The sequence below is a fragment of the Leptidea sinapis genome, chromosome Z (genome assembly GCF_905404315.1).
Source record: "Leptidea sinapis chromosome Z, ilLepSina1.1, whole genome shotgun sequence".
NCBI classification, from domain to species: domain Eukaryota; kingdom Metazoa; phylum Arthropoda; class Insecta; order Lepidoptera; family Pieridae; genus Leptidea; species Leptidea sinapis.
In genome coordinates, this window is record NC_066312.1 from 29151376 (window position 1) to 29177380 (window position 26005).

Genomic DNA, 26005 nt, shown 5'->3' on the forward strand with positions numbered 1-26005 from the left:
ATGGAACTGCGCCATGTTGCCATAGCAACCAGGCGGGGGTTGAAACCCTACACAGCCACAGCTTGCTTCACAGTTCACTTCCGATCTCCTTGCAAATGTGGTAACTACGTTAATAATGTCGTAAGCCCTTTGAATAAGCTCTGTAATCTAGTTACTGTGAAAACCTAAGCAATTTTATATTTATTTTTAGAAACTATAACGGTATTTGAAACATTACAAATTATAATGGTTATGTTACTTATAATTGTGCATCATTATAATATGCCAAAAATATTTATTAAAAAAAAAGAAGCCCGCTAAGTTTCTTGCACACGTTCTTCTCAGGTCTGAGGCATACTTTTTCGAATGGGTTGTAGTTTTTGACTTTCGATAAGTGATATCATATCCTATTTTGAATAAAATTGTTTGAATTTTAATTTAAGACGTTGCAGTTGTAAATCCTATGGAGATAAAAACTTAGTCAAATATTTTGTAAAGACAAGAACTATTTTATGTATACTCCTTACGAGATATTATATAGCATCTAAAGGTACGCGTTATATGATACGTAAAATGCTTGTGTTCGTTAATTGGGCTAATCTCCTTAAGGTCTTTACCAATCGTGCTTGTGGTGGTGACGTGAGCCGGGTCATTCCTTTCCCTAAAATATGGTCGAAGGACTGCTGGTCTTACCGTCTTGCTCGTGACCGGAAGCTACTTGTAGTGGCTGGATTATCCTGTAAGCGGGAACTCTGCTTTGTTTTAATTTTTTTTAAATAAATACTTTATAGTTTTATATATATTTTTATAATCGCTAATTAAATGCTCGCATAATACCTTTATTTATTTACACTGTGTGTGGATTGATGCATGTACTGTATTCAATAACTCTTTTGTTTTTATTAATTAATTTACATTTCTTTTTTACTTGACTGACTCGTATATGGCATTGAGTATTGACGTTTAAATTTTTTTGAAGCATCTCTGTACATATTATATCGCAACTAAAATAATTTGCTAAGTGATGAAGCTGTAAATGTTGATTTCAAAAAGTGCCAAATTGCCACTTCTTCTCTTTGAAGCTCAACCTTTTCCGGAGTGATGGTAAATGGTAAAAAAAACTTTTGACATGAATAAGTATCATTTTCTGAACCTAGGTGAATAAAGTGATTTTGGTATGATTTGTAAAAAAATATATAACAACATTGTATTCATAATGGGCGTGTTCTAAATTGACGAGTCGCAGGGAAGCGTGGCGTTTAACTAGTTCCATATATAAAAATGAATTGCTGTTCGTTAGTCTCGCTAAAACTCGAGAACGGCAGGACCGATTTGGCTTATTTTGGTCTTGAATTATTTGTGGAAGTCCAGAGAAGGAAAGGAAATGAATAATATAATAATATAAAATGCTTGGAATTAAATAAAAACAACAATTTCGTTTTTGCTTTGATGTGTCCCCCGTCGTTCATAAATCAAATTGAAATAATAGTTTAAAATGAATAACTAGTTACAATGATAATAATTATATCTTTCTAACTTTCACAGGAGGTAAAAAAGTAAATTTAATTATTGATTTTTTCTTATTACTATATATGGCAATACAACGTTTGTTGGGTCAACTAGTTATAAATAATTACAGGCATCTCAATACGCACTGTACTGGTTAAATGAGCATTTATTGACATTATAAGATACTTCCTTATTTTGACAAGTTACACTTCTTTCCCGCGCGCACATCGTCTCACAAATTCGACACCTTGACGTTAGATGGTCAACTAGTCAATTTGTATCATACCAAGCCTCTTGCAACTCATATATTGTTTACTGAACAAAAACTAATGGATTATTAATATTTAATTACACGTTATTTACCTAATCCATGCGGTATAATAATATTTTCAATGGTTGTATTTAATACCTTCTTTATTACAATAGTGTAATAAAGGAATATTTTTTAAGAATTTTGTTTTATTACGCCAGAGAATAATAACTTCTCGCGTGCGAACATAATACACACACTTATTTTATTAAAGGTTTGCATTCGTAACTTATAAATAAATTTAATAACGACCTGCGTCGACACTCTGGCTTCTTCTCATGTCCAAGTTACGTCAGTTGGTGCTGGGGCTGCTGCTTCGACTGCCGAAGATAGCAACCGTTGCAAATATGTCGGTCTTAATGAGTCTTATCTTTGTGCCGTTTGGTGTCGAGACACTTGGCGGAAAATGTACAAAGTACTATCTTCGCGCCTCAATAAGGCTACTGGCAATCCAAGCCCTGGCAGCTATTTCGGTCAACAGATCAGCCTAGCTATCCAAAGTGGAAAGGCTGCCAGTATTCTTGGTACGCTTCATCGGAATGATAGTTTTAATTTAATGTTATCGTAGGATTGCAAAAATAGTTATAAGATTTTTTTTGTTTGAATACATTTATAACATTTATATTTGATTCAATTTAATATTCTGTAGGATCCTTAGCATTTTATACTAGAATAAACTTTGGTTTCAGGTACTGCAGCCTTATGAGTGTGTGCCTTACGAATCTAAAACTTCCAAATACGACTGTCCAAAACAATTATTAATTAAAGTTATTTAATATATTTGACTGATTTACTAAGAGTGAACTATTGTGTGAAGTGTTATTAAAAAAATAAACTTTATGAAGTATTGAATTCTGCTTAGATCATTTATTTATACGTCTAGATAGACTGTGACGACGTGGATAAAAAATGAGGTGACAGTTAACCTCTATTTTCAGCTATGCACGCACACTAACTCAAATTGATATATAAATCGAGACGTAGCTTGTCACGCACACTAAAGTAATAAACCTGACCTGTTTTATGCCTCTATCTAGACGTATAAATTGTCTAAGGAATTCTGATGTATCTCTATAGTCAGCGCAAGTGTAAAACTGATGCAGGACAATGTTGATTGGATGACTGTGTGGATGGTGGTTCAGAGATGGCGCTATGGATGGGCAGTGGCTACCGGGGGGGTGGCGAGGTCCTGGCTGTGCCTGGGGCCACTGTCCTGTCAAACAACACCTCGATGGAATCAGGCATCGAAGCAGGAGTGCTCCCGACGGTCACAGGATCCCTGGCGTCTGCTCGGGACTCACTCGGCTCCTTATCAAGACCCGCCGAACAAGTTTATGACACAGATCACACCGACCTCGGCAGCGAGCTCGACGAAGCGGAAATACGACGGGAGTTGATGCACGATGTAATTTTTTGCAGTAATTTAACACCAGATTTCGCTTTCAAAGTTAGGCGAGGTCGTAAGCATGTTTATACTAATATTATAGACGTATAGTTTTTTTTTGGACAATTAACGAGCGTACGGGACACCTGGTGTTAAGTGATCACCGTCGCCCACATTCTCTTGCAATACCAGAGGTATAATAAGTGCGTTGCCAGCCATTAAGTAAGGAAGGAAGGTTTGTGAGGATGTAGGGGGTAATCTCTGGATCTAGTGAACTGATATTGAAAATTCTTTTATGTCATAGGCTATATGTTAACCAGAAAAATGAAAAGACTTTTACGTGGTAGTCGTATTTGCAAAGTAAGTCAGAAAAAAAACGGTTGAACGAAAAGATTTCTTACGAAAGTTGCCGCGATGAGAAATATAAGTATGATTGTTTTGTATATATATATATATAGGTTCATCAGTAGAAGGCATCAGTGAATCCCGGCTAGATTATGGGTATCACAACGGCGCCTATTTCTGCCGTGACGCAGTAATGTGTACTCATTATTGTGTTTCGGTCTGAAGGGCGACGTAGCTAGTCAAAATACTGGCCAAAGGAGACTTAACATCTTAATGTCGCAAGGAGACGAACGCAATTGTAGTGCCGCTCAGAATTTTTGGGTCTTTCAAGAATCCTGAGCTACACTGCATTGTAATGGGCAGGGCGTATCAATTACCATCAGCTGAACGTCCTGCTCGTCTTTTCCTGCAGCGCCCTTCCGATCCAAACACAATAATGCTTACACATTACTGCTTCACGGTAGAAATAGGCGCCGTTGTGCTACCCATAATCTAGCTGGCATCCTGTGCCAAGGAGCCTCCCACTGGTAAAAGATTACTTACAAAGATATAAACAATACGACTGCTTGGTTCTTGCAAGTTCTAGAATCTTGGAAAATGTAGGTATGATTAGTTTAATTATTATTATTTATTGTTTCAGAAATGGCGGCTACTTTTTGACAGGGTAAGTATATAGATTCCTTACACGAAATATTAACTATGATTTATCGATTTATGATACAGTTTTTTTTTACTTATGTTATCCATGCTATTTTAATAATTGCCTTTTCCAAAATCCCGTAATTATTAAGCGTTTGGCATTTTTCCATAAAGCTATATTTCTTTTATCTCTCAACTACTGCGAAAGATGTTATAATGCCATAACAGACGAATACATATTATAAATTTTTATTATTATATTTAGTTCATCTTTTATTTAAGTTCCTTTAGTATTGTTATGTATTCACTTAACATTAGGTGACCCGGACACTCGCTCGTTTCTTTCCAAATAATTTGACAATCCAAAGTACTTATGTAAAGTTCATTAATATTATGTTATTCTAACGTTAGATATATACAATAATAATAACAAAAGCCATTTGTTCCATATCTCAAAAATGTGTGTACATTTTGTGTGTGGGTACATTTCAAATAATGTTAGTTTTTCTTAGAATTTTTTGCTTAATCTAGGTTTGTTAGTACGATTGTTATTTTTTTAATGATTTTTGAGATATGGATCCCAGATTGGGTAAAGGCCTCGTCCAACTTCATCCACAACTTTTTGTTAAGTCCTTTCTGCATCCATTGTTTTTCTGCTGATTATGCTATATCATCAGTCCACCGTTTCATAGGCCTTTCTACATTTCGTTTTCCTGATGTTGGCCCCTTCCAACGTATAACTTCTGTAGTCCACTTCCTGTCCGTATACCGTGCAATATGTCTAGCCCATTTCCATTTAAGTGCCAGTGCATGTGTGAGTGCATTGGTGATCTTAGTTTTCTGTCTAATCCTGTCGCTTCTTAGATTGTTTATTTTCCATATTTTTAATAAACTTCTTTCCATTGCTCTTTGTTTTGATTAGATATAGAGAGATCAAATTAAATATTTAAGCCATCAATAAGTAAAATCACGTTTATGATTTTACATTAAATTTGTATTATAGGTTGGTAGTATTTCAAATTGTTCAAATAGAACCAAACCCATACGTACACCCCAAAGTGACATTTACGATCTAAAAATTAGGAATTCCTGTGTCAACTCAATAAAAATGCGCAGAAGCGGAACAAAAAGTTTTATAAGCAGATAAAGTTATGTCGGTAGCGCCGATCATCAAACGTTGAGGTGTCACGTAGGAAACATTGAGATAATACCACAGAGAAGATAGGGTGCTTAATATTTTTTGTCATCTCCTTTTTGGAAATGGAAGACACACGAAATTATATTAATATACACGTAATAATGCAATCTCTGAGAAGTTACAACACTTATGACGTTTGGGATGCGTGTTGAAATCTCAATTTTGTTTTTGTCCGTGACCGTAGCGAATGTAGGTGTGAATTTTATACTAATGTCGTGTTTATGTGGCGCAGTTTGATCCTGAGGGTTTCGGGGAGATACCGTGGTCGGATTTCTTGCAAACACTACGACATCCGGACTTCATAGCGCAGGTGCCGCTTCATAAACGTGAGGTAAGTACATTTTGCAGGTACTGAGTAATAGTCACAGTACTACAGTAGACGAGACGAATGTAAAAATCTCGCTGCCCGCGGGGCTTACCAACAACCCGGTTGCATGATCTCTGGAACTGACGTCACATCGTTGCTTTGGTACGGTGTGCAAAACAAGCATCACTAGGATATTAGTATTAATAAATAAACAACGATTTATTTTTTCAGTATTACAGATGTTTGTTAAGGCGTTGTGTTGTGATGCTGATTATAATAATGATTAAATTTTCTAGTAGAACTATTATTGCGATACAAAACAACATAAACTACAGAACTATTAACAACAAAAGTCAAAACGTAATAGCAACAACTTCAAAAACAAAGCAGTGATAGCATGAAAATATCACGACATGTACCTAACGGTAATGAAACTGCAAGCCGTACTGACCCAACAGGACGAGCGCGAGGGCGCGAAAGGGGAACAGGAGGGGGTTTCACGTTCCAGTGAGGTCCAGAGATAATGTGTATATATTGCCACCTATATTGTGACCTCGACAGATATATCGATATTTATAATATTATATACTAGCTGACCCGACAGACGTTGTTCTGTATATAATAAATAAAATAATGTTTTAATATGAATTTGTCAATAATATATCATAACATCAAGAATTACTTCGTAAAATATGCACCATATGCTGTCGTAATGAAATTGTTTCACAGCAGAACTGACAAACCGTGCGTCAATAAATTCTCTCATACAAATTATGTATGGACACATTAAAGGAAAAACAAATTTGTTGTTTTTATTTAATTTAGCAGCATTTACCTATTTATTCACCTTTTAAACCTTCTCTGGACTTTATGGCTGGACCGGTTTGGCTAATTTAAGACCAAAATTAGCCAAACCGGTCCAGCCATTCTCGAGTTTTAGCGAGACTAACGAACAGCAATTCATTTTTATATATATAGATAGATAGATAATAGATTATTGAGAAAATTGTATGTATTCGTTCGAAGTCAATGTCAAATAAACTTAATTCAAATAGATTTAAACTAAGTACTTTTAAGTCCTCAAATATTTAATTTAAATTACTGAATCTACTATTTATTGGGAAAGAGTAGAGCTCGCGAATGAATTATGTTTACATAACGAAGTAGTATGTAACGTACTGCATCCAATATATGAATCATGTTCAAAGTTAAAAAGCGTTTTTAATATGAAATATTTTATTAAATTTTCTTAAATGTCACCACAAAAAACCGTTAAAACATCAGCCGTATCCTTACCTATTATGTGATAATAAATCGAATAAAATTTAAATATTTTTTTTGTATAATATAAATAAGAATAAATTTCCTACCGCTCAATCTCAGCGCCACTTTCTAACATAAATCTAAAGGCATAAAAGGCAGGCATAAAAGGTATTTATTTTCTCAAAATTGATTCCTTTAGAATTCTTTTTGATGTCACTTCTAATATACTAGATACTACCGCTTCGGAAACAAATGGCGCTCTGTGAGAGAAGAAGCGGCGCAAGAAACTCTAAAATTATACATAATATAGATGTAATTTCACAATTATTACAAAACTACCAAAGCGGTTTGGATTGATAATTGCTATTGTTATAGATACTGCTCGACAAGGCATGCAACTCATGCAGCCCTGCCATAACCTTCCAAGAATTCGTGAATGTGGTAAGTGATATAAATATGAATATAATTCTAATTTAACTCAATATATATATTAAAATTTACTAGTGGTTGCCCAGAGGTTGAAATTCGATCATTATTTATTTAATTTTTGAGTTTTAACTGAGTAGTAAGGTTTATTAGTTAAAGACTAACAATACCTCTATAGTGTATCTGCGTCTATGTTGTGTCATTCAAGCAATAATAAGGAATTCTGTATAAAAAATAGGTTTAATAATAAATCATTTTATTTTCAGGCATTACCCATAGATATACAAACAATCTTAACTTAAATTAAATTACATAATACTGTTGAGTTTAATATGATATTAATTAAATTACAGATAAAATTACAGTTTAAAATTTAACATATGTCATAATCACAATTAATAAGAAAATACTTAATAATATTATTAATTTAAATTCGGAAAAAACAAATACATACTAATTGTTAGTAAAATGTCCTAAATTATGTTAGTATAATTATAACTAAACAGGCACATGAAGCCGCATAAATGCCTTTATAATTGGCGCATCATAATGACTAGCAATGGTTTGCAGAATGATGTTAGGGCTACCCCGCAACCTCCTCAGCAATGACGCGGTTCTTTTGCGTTGGATGGCATGGAAGCCGTCCACCTTAAACACTTCCTCTCCATATAAACTTTAGCTGCGTTAAATTTCACGTTCATCCGTTTGCGCAATTAAAAAAAAATGGGTACATAGTTTTTAAAAATAAAATATAGATAAACAAATATTTTACTAGTAATTCTTGTACATATGACGTATTTAGGAATGAGTTCTAACTATTTTGATGAAATTTACTCAAAGAATGCTATTTGTTTGCGAATCGATCGCGATCGAACGCGATCCCACACGACAGATCTGAAAACGATATCAAGGCGATATTTTGCTATACCTTCATAAAGTAATAGTTATTTATGCAACTGTTGTGTAATAAGGGGTATTAAAACACGAATGTGGATTTATTTCACGAGGCGAAGCCGAGTGTGATTATAGTATCACATGAGTGTTTTAATACCTAATTACCAACAGTTGCATACAAGACTTTATCTACACCCAGAATATGAATCCTCTAAAAGATTCTGGAACAGTTAGCTTACTGCTAACATTAAAACACCAGTCCTAGTAGTAACCTAATATCATTCGTTACTGATTATATACAAATAAACTAAGAATTAATGAAACAATTGTTTATTTTAGTAGTAATTTACATTTTGTATAGTGCAATAATTAAAATTCACTCGAATATAATGTTCTTTTGCAGCGTTTAAAATGAATCGCTCATTTTTTGTAAGCAAAACAATAAAAATATCGAAGAAAAATGGCGGGGATTCGAATAACCTATTTCTTTTTAAGGCGCGCGACGTTCTGGGAGTGTGGAGCGCGCGTAAACGAAAATTTTCTTTTTTTGAAATTCATACAGATACCACGCATGGAGCAATAAGAATGTGGCTGTATGTTGAAACTCTTTGCGCATGAAGGGATAAAAAAAAACATAGGAGTGTTGTTATGAAATTCAGTACAACATTACAACACTCTTTTGGGTGATGTAATGGTTATTAGAACATTGGGTGTTTTAATGTTGGCAATAAGCTAACTGTTTCAGAATCTTTAATAGAGGCTTTAAAGCATGGGTGTAGATAAAATCATTTACAATACATACTCGTGTAAGGCATAGACTATTTGACGTGTGAGTATGTTTGTTGCATCATTTTACATATTTTATTGTAATTGAAATTATTTGTAAGACATTAAAAATGTAAATCTTGATTTAAAAGAGTGGCAATGAGTTTCTTGCTACTTCTTCTCCTTAGCTCAACCCTTTACGAAGTAGCGGTAGATTCAAAAGATTTTTTTTTTTGAATTTCATAAGTGTCATTTCCGAGTCCTACATGAATACAATGATTTTGATTATACAATATGTTGGTCTCAGTGAGTCATACATCTTTGTGCCGTTTGGTGTCGAGACACTTGGCCCGTGGGGCCCAGAGGCGCGGAGAATGTTCAAAATACTATCTTCCCGCCTCAATAAGGCTACTGGAAACCCAAGCGCTGGCAGCTATTTCGGTCAACGGATCAGCCTTGCTATCCAACACGGTAATGCTGCCAGTATTCTTGGTACGCTTTCACGTAATGATAGTTTTAATTTTATGTAGTCGTAGTATTGTAAATATAGTTATAAGATTTGTTTTGATTAAATAAATGTAAAATCTAGTTACTGATCAGTATTCTTATGATTTTGATTTGATTTGAATATATTTTATACCCGTATTGTGGTTGCTTGGGCATGGGGAAGGGTGCTGGTGTGGGACGCTACATGCGGCCACACTCTGGCTCCATCCCATGTCCAGGTTCCGTCAGTTGGTGCTGGGGCTGCTGCTTCGACTGCCGAACACAGCAAACGTCACAAATATGTTGGTCTCAGTGAGTCTCACATGTTTGGGCCGTTTGCTCGTGGTGCTCAGAGACGCGGAGAATATATAAATTACTTACTATGTACGCGCCTCAATAGGGCTACTGGAAACCCAAGCGCTGGCAGCTATTTCGGTCAACGGATCAGCCTTGCTATCCAACGCGGCAACGCTGCAGTATTCTTGGCTTGGCTTCGATAGTTTTAATTTACCGTACTCATTGTGTATAAATTACTCTGCTAAAATTTATCTCATTACGATCCCTCAGTCGAATACAGCTGCCTTTACCTAGGTTTATAAAAATATAGGCGTTTTTCTTGACGATAGTTTTTTCATATCTATTTATTGTCTTCATGAAACAAATAATAATAAAATAACTTTAATACCACTTTATCTACAGCGAATGACACAATCAAATACTATATATTAATTATTAATATTTAAACTTAATTATCATTATTTTAATTAGTTTCCATGAAGTCAATATAAAATATTATATAAATTATTTGAAACGCATTTAATACTACAACATAGTTAAGTATTTTAAAGCCATATTTAATTCAACGCTATAGCCGTTTAGCTTACGAAGATATTACGTTAAATATAGAAATTGATTAAAAATGTTTTTATACGTTGAAAAAAGTGTGTGAGATGACAATATAAATAACAATTTAGCCCACCCCGTGTGCTTCAACCAGATTAGCATAAGAATGCCACATCCAACACGCCCACGGTCACACCGTCCCTTGTTGCCTCTTTATACCACGGTTTTAATTTTGATTTACGATTATCTACACAATTGTACGCAAAACAGTTTTTGACGCTAAAAAACTGCGTTCGGTGAAACGAGGTTATCAAAGATCAAAGACTACAGAGTTGAGCGTTGTCAACGAGTAATAAAAATATAGAATATTATTTATATATTCTTTTTACTGAGAGAATAATAATTATACAAATAAATGGAGACCCGGCTTTTTTCTTTCGGTTATACTGCGAAAACTAACCGATGGGAATAATACTTATATCATAAGATGTTTCGGAGGTTTAAGTTTACCAGTGGGAGGCTCCTTTGCACAAGATGTCGGCTAGATTATGGAGACCACAACGGCGCCTATTTCTGAAGTAGTAATGTGTAAGCATTACTGTGTATAATAACACTGTATCTTATATCTTTAAACGAGCAATTCTTGTATATAAATATATTTTCGGGGGCGAGATATCGATCTAGCTAGGTTTCAATTTTAAAAAATGTTCTTTTATCCGTGTTTTAATGAGAAACTGCTACAATAACATTAGAATACAACAGTAAATTTCGCCACTATATACAAGACTATAATAGCTCAGATGTTACATTGGGTGATCCGGAAAGCCGATAAACCCCAGTTCGAATCCAGATGTCCTATTTTTTTTTGTTTATGTTTTGTATCTTCTTAAAAATCCGAGCAGGGCTCGGTAGTCCAGGTATTTTAATTAATTAAGCGAACCTTTACAATATTTTTCAAATTACGAACATAGTAATATAATAATAACAATATTGACACACTTTTTACACAAATTATCTTGCCCCAAGTTAAGCATATATAGCCTGTGTTATGGGTTACAAGACAATGATATATTTAATACAATATACTTACTTAAACATACATAAATTCATATAAACATACATAAATACATTTAAACATCTATGACTCGGAAACAAACATCAATATTTCTCATATAAATGTTTGCACCTACCGGGATTCGAACCCGGGACCTCTAGCTTAGTAGGTAGGATCGCTAACCACTCGGCTATACAGGTTGTTAATATAAAAAATATTTATTATATTGTATCGATAGACGTGCACACATTTCTTATACTTACAAAGAGGACACCCATATATCTTTATTAGTTAAAAATAAATCAACCATTAAGGCAACCAAATGTTATTTAAGGCCCCAATTTTTTTGCAATGATCATATTTCACGCCAGTTTTGTTTGACTCAATTAAGAGCTTCTTGTGTTTCTTGATGCAAATTTATTCAATATAATGTGTACACTTGTAATTAATTATTATCAGATATTATTATTATAACAAATTAAATTAAATAATATAAGTTTATATCCAGTCTTTGTATTAGATATTGTTTAAGTAATAGGTACTTTCTAGGAATTGTTTAAGGAATAATAGGAAGGAAGGTGAAATTAATTTTGATAAATTACAAAATATACAAAGAATACCTATATTTATTTCTTCCAATATGTAGATAGTATAAATTATTACAAACAGTTTCTAATTTTTATTTTATAGTAATATAAATTAACACTTCTGGGATTAAGTATACAAAGATTTGTATAAAAATTTTTGGACGATTCTTGTCACTAGGATTACGTCCCATCGCTGTTACCACCAATGGTTGGTTTAGTTGGTAAGAGCACTGGGACCCATAGAGGCGCGGTATGACTCCCGCATCGTCCATTAAATTTGGACGGTCTTGCACGAAATAGTTGATACGATTTTTTATTGAATGACGAGCGTATAGGTCATCAGATGGTAGGAACACATACTCTCTTGTATATCCATATATGTATATGAATATAATGTATGTTAGAAAAGATATTACTGAATTCAAGAAAAATCGTTGTGACTTGAATTCATTCAATTCAAGAAGAAAGATTAAACTGTATGTGTCATTTAATAAGAAGACTTATATAATATATCATAGTAGATTATATAGAAGATATATAGGAATGCTGAAATGGTTTGGACACGTGGAGCGAATGACTGAAGAAAGACAAAGACAAGAAATGACACATCAAATATATAAGGCAGGTGTATGTGGGCAAGTCAGTCGCGGGAGACCTCGTAGAACATTCGTCGACCAAATTGGGGACGTTTTGAGAAAAGGAGAGGTCCAAAGCACCCGCAACCAGTGAGCATGTATGAAAAGAGTAATGAATGTAGAGGAAGCGCGTGAGGTTTGTAAGGATAGAAGCAAATGGCATTCTATTGACTCTGCCTACCGCGTCGGGAACAAGGCGTAAGTGTGTATGTATGTATGTATGTATATAGAGGTTACTGATGCATGGTTATTGTCTGGTTCTGCGCAGGCCACCTAATATTGTGTAATATCATATTATCACTAAGTTGTTATTTGATTTAAAAAATGAGCTGAGAGTTTCTTAGCGGTTCTTCTCCCCGTGTCAAAGCCTCTTTACGAACTGATGTAGCTTCATGACGGTTACCAAGTGTTGTTACAATATATTATGTTATTGTCACTGCCTATGGTTGGTAATTATATTTTTATTTTATCTGAGGGGGAGGAGAGTTGCCGTCCAGTTAAAAAAGTAACACTAGGTTTCACAGAAAGTTCAAGTTTCAAGATAAGTAAGTAATAATAAGGTAAGTTTTATCCCTGTCAGACAGACAGCTTCCATCAATCATATTCAATTGGAGTGCGGTGACGCAATAGGTTAAACCGTTGACTCTCACCACGGAGACCCCGGTTCGATCCACGCCCGCCACGTATCTATTATTGTTTTCGGTTTTCTAATTCATATACTTTTTGATGTCATTTCTAATATACTGGACACTACTACCGCTTCGGAAACAAATGACATGATGATGAAACACTCTGAGGGGGAAGAAGCGGCGCAAGAAACTCTACCAACGTTGTTTTTTGGCGCTCTTTTTATTAAAATATATAATATTGTACTGTCATTTCTATTGCTATAAAATAATCATAATCTATATCTTTATATCAGTATATAGAATTGTTTAAGCGTTTATTTTCCAATTATTAGGAAGGTGAAGTTAATCATGGCAAATTAGGCACAAAATATATTAAAAATTTGTTTATTTCTCGTAATACCTAGTAAGTATAACACATGCTTCATACGATATTAACTCGAATTAAGCTGTTCGTTATAAGATTTTGTCTATATTATCTTCATCTCGGTGTTAACGATGCAAACAAAAAGTAAAACCAATTACGATAATAAACGAGGCACCCAACGTTAATATGCATTTAAGATAATATATTTATACCACACAAAAATAAATGTCCACCTAATAAATCCTTGTGGACTTTATCGTATTTCGAAACGACAGACACGACTGATAAAAGTCCTTTTTGAACTCTTTTTTTGTGGTCATCGTGAAACCCGGCGTTTCTTAATACGTTGGTTTAAACGTTACTTTACCGTACAAAGTATTGTTAGTTGTGCCCTTTTAGAATAATATTTACCCGAATATAATCGGTGTGGCATCTTAATTTAGTTGTCTTGTATGGTTAAGAGTAGCAACCTCATGGTTATATTATAAACTACGTCTAAACCTTGATAGGGGAAAAGATTTGCATTAGATGACATCCCAAAAGTCAAGTTTTATGTTTAAACCGATCAGTAACTTACTTCAGCCAATTTAAACACACTAAACTCTGTTTAGCGTAACTAAGTTATCAGATAACTTAACTAATACAGATATTTATGTAAAACACAAAACAATCAATTTAAAAGGTTTACGGCCTTACAAATAAACTTGGTATAAAGTTATAACTAAGCATAAACAAAGAATATGCAAATTGCTTACAATATCGTTGACAACACTGTCAATACAATGATATGACAAGCAGCCTTGCAAATAAACGCGGGAAACGTTATACGTCCGAATTAACCAATCGTAAGCAAAACGTCTATTTGTAAACATTTTGAATTTTCTTGATTTATGATTAGTTATAATTGTATGCCAATTTTATTTATAACGCCGTTTGTCTTTAAGATGTTTTATGATTATGACACTATTTAAAAGTTTTAGCAAATCCTATTCTTACTATTCTTATATAACATTAAATAAGTAATGCTGAATTCTATCGAATAGAAGAGCTCGTGATGGCGCCGTGGGCGGGCCGTTACCTTCTCTAGATAATGTACCATTTTCTAGAGAAGGTACATACATGTATAAAATATAATGTTAAATGCTGAAAATGTTAATATAGATTTAAAAGAGTTGAGTTTCTTCCCACTTCTTCTCTGTAAAGCTCAACTCTGAAGTGGTGATAAAATCTTTGATATTCTTGTGTCATTTTGACCTAGAGGAATAAATGTATTTTCTTCCTTTCCTTCCAAGATTTATATCAAGGCTGTTGACTTAAAATTTGTAGTTTGTGGATTTGGATGAAATATCGTGTAACTCAGATATCAACTATGATGAACATTTATTTAAGAAAACTGTGACAGAAGTCTACAATTATCTATTGGTCCACGTTTCACTAGACTCTTACGGCCGTTCCGAATATACTATCTACAGATAAAGATAATTTACTACCTCCTAATGTCAGTAATTATCTGTCAATAATCTGAAGCTGTCCCAATTTACCCGATAAGTTATTCTTATCGCCGTATATTGGTACTTGTGAATTTCAATTTCCATACAAACTTTTATCGCTGGTAAACTATACGTCGTCGCATTGACACACAGCGTCTATGGATAAGGTAAGTTACCGTCGATCAGTTTATTAGGACAGAAAAGTCGTATCGTATATTCGTTCAGCGAAGATCGTATTTGGTTTCCGATCACCTTGCCAAAATTAGTTATACACAATATTTATTTTTTGTCCAAAGCAGGTGACATCTGTTAACTATTTTCAATAAATTCTGAATATAGGTAATTATTAAATAACTCTTCAATTCATTTTGGCTTTACACAAATTCTTAAAATATTGATGTTAAAACATACTAAAACAATGAACCATTTTGGAAATAAACTCTAAGGCACCTTGCCAATAACTTTAACGTTAGCAATAACAAACTTGTCAAAGTACCAGTTTAGCAAAAAAATGAGTTGCACCATAAACACTGACAATTTTTAGATGACGTCATGAATCTGTTAACCGTAACCGTAGAATCTTCGCTGGTTAAAGCTATTGTTAATATTAAATAGCTAAATATCGAACTGTCAACGTTTCAAGTAAATATTCGATTATGATATTTTACTTTTTAACTTTAACTATGCCATCGAATACGATGGTGCAACACATTTCGCAGTGCTATGTTAAAGGCAGCTTTCCTGTTAACGTTATATTTGACATAAACCTTAAATATAACAGCTAATATGGTGCAACCCGGCCTTATACATTTAAGTTTGTATTTGTGAGCTAAAAGCGATAACTCAGCGATAAGCGAATAAGCGACAGTTTTAAAGAAAGCGCTGTGTCAACGCGAAAGTAATTTCCTGTCAGGAAATTAGTTCCCTGCAACGATTTGCAGTGAAATGGTTTTATGTAATTGTGTTTATATAATGTTCGAGTTGTCTTTCATTCAAACGCTTTTGTTTTTTTATTATTTTTAGGGTTCCGTACCTCAAAAGAAGCCCGTATAGGATTACATTGTTGTTCGTCCGTCCGTCTGTCTGTCAAGACCCTTTATCTCGGGAACGCGTCATCAGTTATTATATCAGTATAAACCAAACGTAAGTTCAGGTTAAAAAAATATACGGCCGTATATGCGCCAAAATTCGTAGATTGTCTCATAAGGGAGGAAAATAAAAATATGTTTACGGCGAGGGAACTTTATTGAATCCAGAGCAAAGTGAGGGATTCTAGACTAGAATCCTGAACGTAGCGAGGGATTCAAAGTACGTCGCGCGAGCCAGAAATATATTTTGCACCAGAGTGATACACTCTACTTTTCATCACCCACTAAGAGGAAATAAAAGGCTCCTCATAACTTATTGTAATATTATTATTTAATGAAACATAGAGTAACAATTAAATTTAAATTAAAAAGTATCTAATAATAAAACAACTAAAACCTTATATTTACATTTGAGACATTTTAGTAATTACGAACAATTTTTGTTACAGTTTTATTAGGAATAGAGATTGTTGTAGATTTTATATTCTGCGTGTTTGAAATAATGTCCGAATCTGGCTCATTTTGAGGAACATGTGGCGACAGTGGCTTGGATGGATTAACTGAAGGTTGCAATTTAATGTTTTCCACGACGCATTTACATGTTTTCGCCCTGTTCTCAATTGAATCTTCTATATACCTCTCTGCTACAGCTACTCGACATCCATCCTTTATGTCGCTTGAGAACATCTAAGTCCGGTCCAGAATCTGCCAAAAGGGTAGCAGAAATATGAACAAAACAATGTCTACAGCTTGATATCTGGTAACTACAAATAAGTAGCGATTTCTTGTGGCAGTGTGAAAAAAATTAAAGCCACATGTAACAAAACTGAATGTGAATAAGAAAAGTATCTAAGTACAGGTTACGATAAAATGCGCATTTTAAAACACCACGGTTATACTTTACATAGTTAAATTTACGGCAAGAAAGTCGTTGTCAGGTGCCTCATGAAGGAAAGTCTCCACATTTTTGATTGAGAACACTTTGAATTTTTTAGGTTTAATTCCATCAGACATCCTCTTCAGATACGCTATTAATTTTGAGTAAGTGCCCAGTTTTAAATAATAATTAGAACTTACTGTTCATTTTAGCATTGAGTAGGTTTTACATAATTATTAAATTAAGGCTTTCATATATTTCTCCCGGGATTTTGCAAGTAATAGATTATCCGTTACATTTCTTGCGTCACTTCTAATCTCTTTCAGGAGTTTACAAAACCACGAATTTCTAACAACCTGTGAAAATTGACGAAACGCGGGTTGTAGTTCGCGCGTTATTAATTTGATTTCTTTTTTTTTTATTCAGCTGCCGGCGCGACAATGAGCCGTGGTAGTAGCCAGTCTTTATTGAAACAATATTTGCGTTCGATTTATTTGGCGCTGAACACTAAGATGTTGCAAATTCAAAAAGTGCGCGGCAAAGATAATTAGGGCGCACTTATAAAGAAGATTAAAAACTCATTACTGCTCGCTAAAAATTTCCTATAGAACACCACCTTTGGGAGCACTCAAAGGCAAACCATTCGTCCTTTTCGAATAGATGGGATGAAAATATATATTTCGACACTCTCAGGGGAATCAAAATTTATCGGGTATTTTCCATTGACCAAGAACTATATCGCCGTATACTACAAGTACAAATAAAAATCAAAAAACTATACATTTGTAAAGTTTTCATATTGTTGTTGCAAGGAACTGGGATTCAAACACTAATCTCAAATTTTGAGTTAACCGTGTCATGTGGAGTATCATATGAAAAGGCTTCATTGGCACTAGCTTTATTCGTAAATGAATCGGCATTATTCTTGAAGCTTGAAGCTTCTAGCTTAATAAATATAAATAATAAACTACAAATAATGAGTATATATGTATGTATACCGCGTATAAAAACACTTGAGGGTCGCGTCGCCGCGGAGTCTTTATCAATTTATGTGGTGCTAACTGCTACACGGAAAATGTATTAAAGCTGGCTGTGGGAACGACCGAACTTCGGAACACCTCAATAATCATAATATTATTTCTCTAAAAATCTTATCTTATCTATCAATCTTTGGGTGCAATTATTTTTAAAGCTTAAGGCTTAGGTTGGAATTGGTATATTGAACATGATGAGTCCTTTGGTGGAGTGGTATAAATGTGTGCTTAGCGAGCACAGGAATGCGTTTTTGTGTACGTGTAGGGAAATATTCGATACATGAATGAATAAAAATACTTTATTGCACTAAAATACATTAAGTTAAAATTTGTGTATAACAAATATGGTAGCAAAATTAGGTGAACTTAGCGCTATTCAGCGATCTCTTCCAGGTAACCTAAAGGAGTAGGAGATTTTATATACATAAAACATGACATAAGGCATGAAATTAACATAATAATATATATATGTACAAACATACATATATTTATATAAACACTACTCACATTTTATACTGTTATTGCTGATATATGCGAATTGCATGTTCCAGCCTTATTTTGAGAGGTATTTAAGTAGAAATGTAAGCTCTATTCACGGTGCATTAATTATGTCCTAATTTGACCATAAATCATAAAACTTTAAGATATAACATGACATTATGAGCTATATTCCTTACATTACCCGCGACTTTCTCCGCATTTGACGACCCATATAGCCGAATGGTTAGTAACCCTGACTACTAAGCTGGAGGTCCCGGATTCGAATCCCGGTAGGTGCAATTATTTATATGATGAATATGGATGTTTGTTTCCGAGTCATGGATGTTAATATGTATTTATATATGTTTTAGTAAGTATAATGTATTAAATATATCGTTGTCTTGTACCCATAGTATAGGCTTTGCTTAGTTTAGGGCAAGATAATTTGTGTAAAAGTGTGCCAATATTTACTAGGTTAACCAGGGTTCATATAAACATTTACAAAAATAATGTGGCTTTATATTAGTAACGTAATTTTCAAAATTAGTTCAGTAGATCCAGAGGTTATCCCTACACACTCACAAAGTCTTTATAATCTATACTAGTAATGTCGTTTTCTTTTGTTCGGTTATAAAACTACTGAACTATTTATCCCATAAGATGCGGCCGGCGTCTTTCGGATGTTTTAGTATATAATATATTGGTGATTAATTATAAACGAAACCAATACATTTTCAGAAATATCTTTATATTCGCAATACAAATAATTCAGTCAATGACATTTCATAACATATGACAACTAGCCGTTCCCGCCCGCTTCGCTGGGCGAATTTTAATAGGAAATAATTTAATGAAAAATCCCAACGAGATTACAAAAATAAGTAGCCATAAACCATCTTTGAAATTTTATAGTGATAAAAAAACTATATAATTATTAATTATAATTTATTTTTGAAACTTATTTTCAATAATATGTGAATGAAACAAAAACACAAATTCAACAATGCACAGTATATACACATTGAACTTTTCACAAAACCCTTCAATTTCACTTATGAGATATACTCAGCACTAATGTTGCACAATATTTCAGCTGTATAGCTGCAGATATACTGCTATAAGCATTTCATTGACGCGAGTTTGCGAGATTTCACGCCAGTCATGAGCATGTCGGTGACGAGAAATTGTAAGGATTTCCCCTACCAAAAAGTGCCCAATGCGGCTAAAGAAAACTTTAAAAACGGGTCTCCATTTATTAGTATAGATGATAAAACTATCATACATACATATAAGTAAATACAGTAAATATCTCACTGCGTTTTCAAATCACACAAAACAATTGTATTTGTTAAATTATTAAGCAATTAGTTAATAAAACACACCTCAATAAAACATAATTGCTTTCCGCATTAATCTCTTTATCTGCCCCGAGTTACAAAACAGCGTGTCGGTTCTCTAAGGTGATGGAAGCAATCATATCTGAGGTCCCTCTAATGTGAGAAAGGATGGCTGCGATCGTTAATTTAATTTGAAATAATAAAACTTATAACCATCATTTATCACTTTCGACAAATTCAATTTAAAACGCGCTATCTCTGTTTATTCAACAAGGGTTAAATACAAGGGAGATGTTAATCTTGAATGTGGTGAAACTAGTGCCGCCCGTTCGTTAGCACTTAGCACGAATTGTCGGAGACTCAGTGCACTGTGAACGGCTAGATTACTTGGCGTTGCGTAAAGAGACACGTCGCTTCATTGTCTGTCGTCTACCACATTTATCACGGAGAGGGTTCCAAAGAGCTGTATGAACTGATTCCTATCGCCGAATTCCACCTTTGCACGACACACCACAAAACTAGCATATTATCCCCACCATTTGGATCTGTGGCGTTCCCCCACAGTCAGGTTTTCAAGGAACTTTCTTCCACGTACGACCGAGCTGTGGAATGAGGTTTTTTGTGTTTCCAGGATGATAGGACATGGATACTAACAAAAGAAGTGCGTACACATTTTTAAAATTCCGGTCCTGTGATACCTCCGGTGTTACAAGATGTGGGCGCCTGGCTATGGTCACTTAACAAGACGCACAATATATAAATATTGGTTAAAAACCGTATATTAAGTTCTCTATGTACTTAAATGTTGAGCGGTTCTTTTTTTTTTCGGTTCCTAGAGTGCGATATCTTCGTTCACATGGTGTCAATATCAGTGGAATTATAGAAGCGTTGCCAACTTTTGTGATGACCCTCACATACTTTTTTACTATTTATCTCATTTTAGAGTTGTCGTACAATATAAACGATGATAAATGTGACAAACATTGATATTGAGACCATTAACGTGCGTTGGTTTTTAGATTACCTCAATCAGCGTTTACGTGTTGTAAGTTAAAGTGAGAAGAGTACAGCGATATTGGCAATACTATTCACTCATTGATGCAAGTGCTGTGTCAATAATCATTAGACTAATTAAAACTATACCAGTTCTACACTGAATTATCAACTTCTTAGTGGAAATATATATTTTGCAACTTACTAAACATTGGCATTTGTTTTCGAAGGAAATGTCATTATAATACATCATTTGAAAACCTAAAATGCAAACTCAATGATTTAGGAGCCTAGTTATAACGACTAAAGATTTATTTTCTTTTCGCACTTTAGTCGTATTTATTCACCAATAAATTGTTTCACTAAAGGTTTTTATTTAATGTCGCTTCTTAAATAATTTCCCACTTAGTTTGATAAAGAAAATCATTTGATTAACTTTGAAGTTGGAATGTCGTCTTATCTCGAAATCGTAAATTATAAAATAAAATTGATGTAACGCTCAATTTGAATCAACTAATTCGTTGGTGAGTCCTGTGCCCGGACACATTCCTTTGTCGAGTAGGTTTTCGTGTTCTGTCCGACTGTTCGTCCGTAACTCACGCCGTATCGCCTCCATCTAAATTGAGATTTTATTGATGATTACTGTTCTAGAGAGGGTATCTTTGCGATCTTGGCGCCCAGGTACGTTGCCGCGACGCCCAAGCCTAATTCGATCGACTGTTCGATTTTTTATTGTCTTCAAACCTTTTATCTAATAAGGGCACACCATATATAAGGAACGGCAACTCTAGTGTATATACTTATAGTATCTGGTAGGCCTCTCAAAGCTATTTTTTGTTTCAACGTCATATAAAATCTTTGGTTGGGCCTAACTAAACGCTTTTGAATCGTCACTATAAATATCTATTTTAAATTACTGAATCTACCATATGCTCGGAAATAGTAGAGTTCTTGAGAAAAACATACAAGAAACTCAACGGCCACTCTTTTCAATCAATAGAGTATATATATAATAATAGTATTATGGCGGTAATAGCAAACAAATTAGTTTGTAAGGTATATATGAATAGTTTTCAGAATTAAAAAATCTAATATTTCATAAAAAGTTATAAAGAATAAACTGTATAAATATAAATCATCGTATATTGGATTTTTATTTATTAAAAATTAAAATTATCAACGTTAAGAGTTTGAATTCATTGTTTTTGTAAGGATATAACAATGCCTTCAGGGTCTCTCAGCTACTGGGGTTGCCTCGTTTCTGTAGTCGGGGATGTTCGCGACAGCGCCAGTAGATTTATTTTTACGCAACGATGCGCAAAAGATGTGGTTCCCTGGTGCGCAGAATGAGGGGCAGCATCAACGGTGTACTAAGGATGATTGGTAGCAGGTTAGACTGCAAATATATGAGTCACTGTTGCTCTATCTCTAATGGTATGGAGAAATAGCGATTGAAATAATAGTAATAAGTAGTTAAGATTATATTTTAGTACTAACGTAGTTTTAAAGTCTAACTAACATTATTTTGAGTCTGTAGTTACTTTGAAATAAAGTTTTATTATTATTATTATTATACTCGTTTAAAGATCTTACTAAATATAATAATTAAGAGTCTAAATCTTTTTATCCTTATGAGCTTACTTGTTTCTAGGACGATGCGATATCCTTCTAAAGAAGCGCGATACTTTTCTAATAGCCGGCACCGTTCCTGTGATTCCTCTGCAAGAGAATGAGGGCGGCGGTTATCACTTAAAATCAGGTTACCCGTACGCTCATTCGTCCTTTCTTCCATAAAAAATCCTTTCTAAATCCATTTACAAATCACAGAAATCAAGTTAAATTTAGATATAATAGTATAAATTATTCAAATAAAAAAACACAAAACAACGCAAAGAAATAGCAATAATCAGTAATCAATGAAATATAAAACAAAAACAATTCAAATTATGTTGTATTAAGTAGGGGCGTTACTTTGGTGAAATCCATACATATTTTGAATTTTCTTTAGTGTTGATTCCGCCAGACAAGGACTTGTCTCGTGCCAGATTTAGGCGAGTCAACATGTCTTGAGGATGCCTCGTGTCGATTTGTTTAAAAGACAAATATTCACGGAATTAACACTAAAGAAAACTCAAAACATTTGGTTGTTTACATTTTTTATTTTATTCACAATGACGAGATAAGAGAATAAAGTTTGAATTTAGAACATGATGCAAACAAATGGCTACGATGAAAGAATTATTGTAATTTTCAACAAGGTTTTTTTATGGAATAGTGTACGGGTCACTTGATGTAAAGTGATCACCGCCGCACACATTCTCTTGCAACACCTGAGGAATCACAGGAGCGTTGCCGGCCTTTTTAGAAAAGTATAAGGACTTTTTCTACAGGTACCGACTGAAGAATGTAGTATCGTCTTGGAAACATCGCAGAAGGAAGTTCATTCCACAGCTTGGTTGTACGTGGAAGAAGGTTCCTTGAAAACTGCACTGTGGAGGATCGCCACACATGCAGAAGGTGGGGATGATATCCTCTTTAGTGGCCCGTTGTGCAGCAGCTTTTCGAAACACTCCCTGTGATAAATGTTGTAGAAGATATCCATATATACTCTCTACGCAGCGCCAAGTCATGTAGTGGTTCAGTGGTGGTACAAATTCTTTATATTTTTGTCTGTCTCCTTGTCCGATTATAACTAACTTTCACGTGAGGCATGTTAAAACGACTTCTGGCAAATGATTTAGTCTAATTTTATTATTTAGAATGAATAAGGATTCTGCGCAAAAATTTAAAACTCATGAATAAAAAGTCATTGAGTAGATTAGAAGTTAAATGGGCCTTTTACAGTGGACGATAACGGTCATGAAGCGATATGGTGGGACTGATATATCACATACATTCTGTTACGAATAGCTTCGGACTGCATAGTAATTGTTGTAACAAATATCGTCGGCTAATGTGATGTCGTAACGATTTGGCCGAACGACGCGCGGATTATTTTAAAATGCTAGAGAAATGCATACAATATATTTTAGTAGGAATAATAAATAAATAAACAATGACGTTCTATACACGTATAAGGACATATCATTCGCAGTCTGATAGCGGAACGACAAAAGTGTGCTTAAAGACAATGTAAGCACAATTTTCCCCTTAGTCGTGTGACAACTGTCACTGTCCGATCTAAATTCAATATACGTAAACCTCAACTGAATAAATGCTTTACATTGCTGTTTATTGACCAAGAATATTTTTTATGACTGGAGTAAATGCGGCAATGTATAAATATATCAGTCGAAGCTTATTATGGTGTAATTTGTGGCATGTATCATATTTCGTCTTTGTTTTTAAATGGCGTGATTTCTAAAGAGAAATAAAATACATAAAGATGTATGTCATTGTGTGGAAAATAAGTTGTCGTGTCATACTGATTTTGTCGTATGATATTATTGTCGTCCGAGCTGACGATACACTACTGTCAAGTCGTAATCGTTATCGTCGAATGTAAAACGATCCATACCCCTATTGGTTGTAAATATTTCAATCAGTAAATCTAGTGGTGTGCTTGAGTAGCTTCAACGCAGAGGGTCTACCGCGGAAAGGTCACCGTGCCGAATCACGAAGGGTTGATTAAAACTCCGGGTAATCAACAACTGTAGGGTTCCGCACATCTCATAGAAAAAGGGAACCCTCATAGCGTTACTTTGTAGTCGTTCAGGCTGCTTTTTCTCAAGAATACACAGACGAGTCAAGATGAAAGTATAATTCCCGCAAACCGCGCGTAAAATGGACACAGTTCGCCATATTAGTGACGTCACAAAGACACCTTGAAATAAAAATTAATTTATTTTAGCTTTACCTCACGTTCAAACAAAATAAGTTAATGAATATAAAATATAAGCTTTATCTTAATGTAGAATGAACAATATTGTAAAAATTTTGCAACAATGGCTGAACCCCTTGCCTATCCTAATAATGGGCGAAGAAACCAAAAAAAATAATAATAATGAATCTCGCAAACGTCAAAAAATTTTAGGAACCAACTTCACCCTGTTATTTTTGTGTTAAAGTGATGCGCGCGCATCTTAAAATATCTCTCGCATCATTTTTTGATAACAAATTCAAAAAGCAATACTTAATGATCACACACTGATTATATAATATAATATAATATAATTGTTTTGTATAATAAATACTAGGAAATTTAAACAGAGCTTACTAAGGCTGAGGATGTGGGGAAGTATAGATCAGTAATTTTCTGCGGTACTAAAATCACCAATTTACGATTTAAGAACTATATTTCTCAGAAGAATATTACAATATTCACTTATAGAGAAAATATATACTTATTACTATATAATATGTGAGCCGTGAGAATATAACAACATATATAATATATCGATTATTTTTTCATGTTTAACTATAAATATTAACAAAGTAAGTAAAGTGGAAAAAAACAGTAAACACACACTAGATGAAACATCTCAAAAGATATATCTATCTTTTGAGGTCTTTTTCTATCTATACAAATTATAATACACAAATGTACACTACACAAATGAATATCAACAATCAAGATTTCCGTTGGCACGTTTGAACTTTTATTTGTAAATTTCCTACCAAGTACAAACTGTGACACAAGCTTACTTGTGCGGTGTTACCAGGACGATACCACATGAGGCTGTGGTTGCTGGAGAGTATGGGCGTCGGTGATACCTTAACATAAAAAAAAACTTAATGCTTTGTATTTGAGTTTGTCTGTTTGTCAAGCATTCACGTCTAACTACTCGTTTTTTGTATGTGGAGAAGGGCTAAGCATATTTATATTCTTTATTTAATATCAACTTATTGTTTTCTAGTTTTTTTAAAGCAAACACAAAATACTGAGGTCATTATTACTATAAATTACTAAGTAAGCATCATAATAGACAAATATAATCTAATACAAAACTTGTAATCATAAATAGCTAACATCAATAAAACACAAAAATAAACATATAACTTAAATATAATCATAAATTGCCAACATCAATAACAGGTAAAAATAAACAAATAAATAAAATGTAATCTCATATAGCAAACATTAGTGAGA

The 26005-nt window shown here is 34.0% G+C and overlaps 1 protein-coding gene across 1 annotated transcript in view; it reads left to right on the top strand.

The window, feature by feature from the left end:
* The first annotated feature begins 2668 nt into the window (after nucleotides 1-2668).
* The window catches only part of LOC126979226 (rhomboid-related protein 3), a 191364-nt gene continuing 168027 nt past the window's right edge, over nucleotides 2669-26005 (top strand). The window contains exons 1-4 of the mRNA XM_050828497.1: nucleotides 2669-3203; nucleotides 4168-4191; nucleotides 5597-5695; nucleotides 7310-7375. Of these exons, the coding sequence (XP_050684454.1) occupies nucleotides 2943-3203; nucleotides 4168-4191; nucleotides 5597-5695; nucleotides 7310-7375 (450 nt within the window). The 5' untranslated portion in view covers nucleotides 2669-2942. The remainder of the gene's footprint in view (nucleotides 3204-4167; nucleotides 4192-5596; nucleotides 5696-7309; nucleotides 7376-26005) is intronic.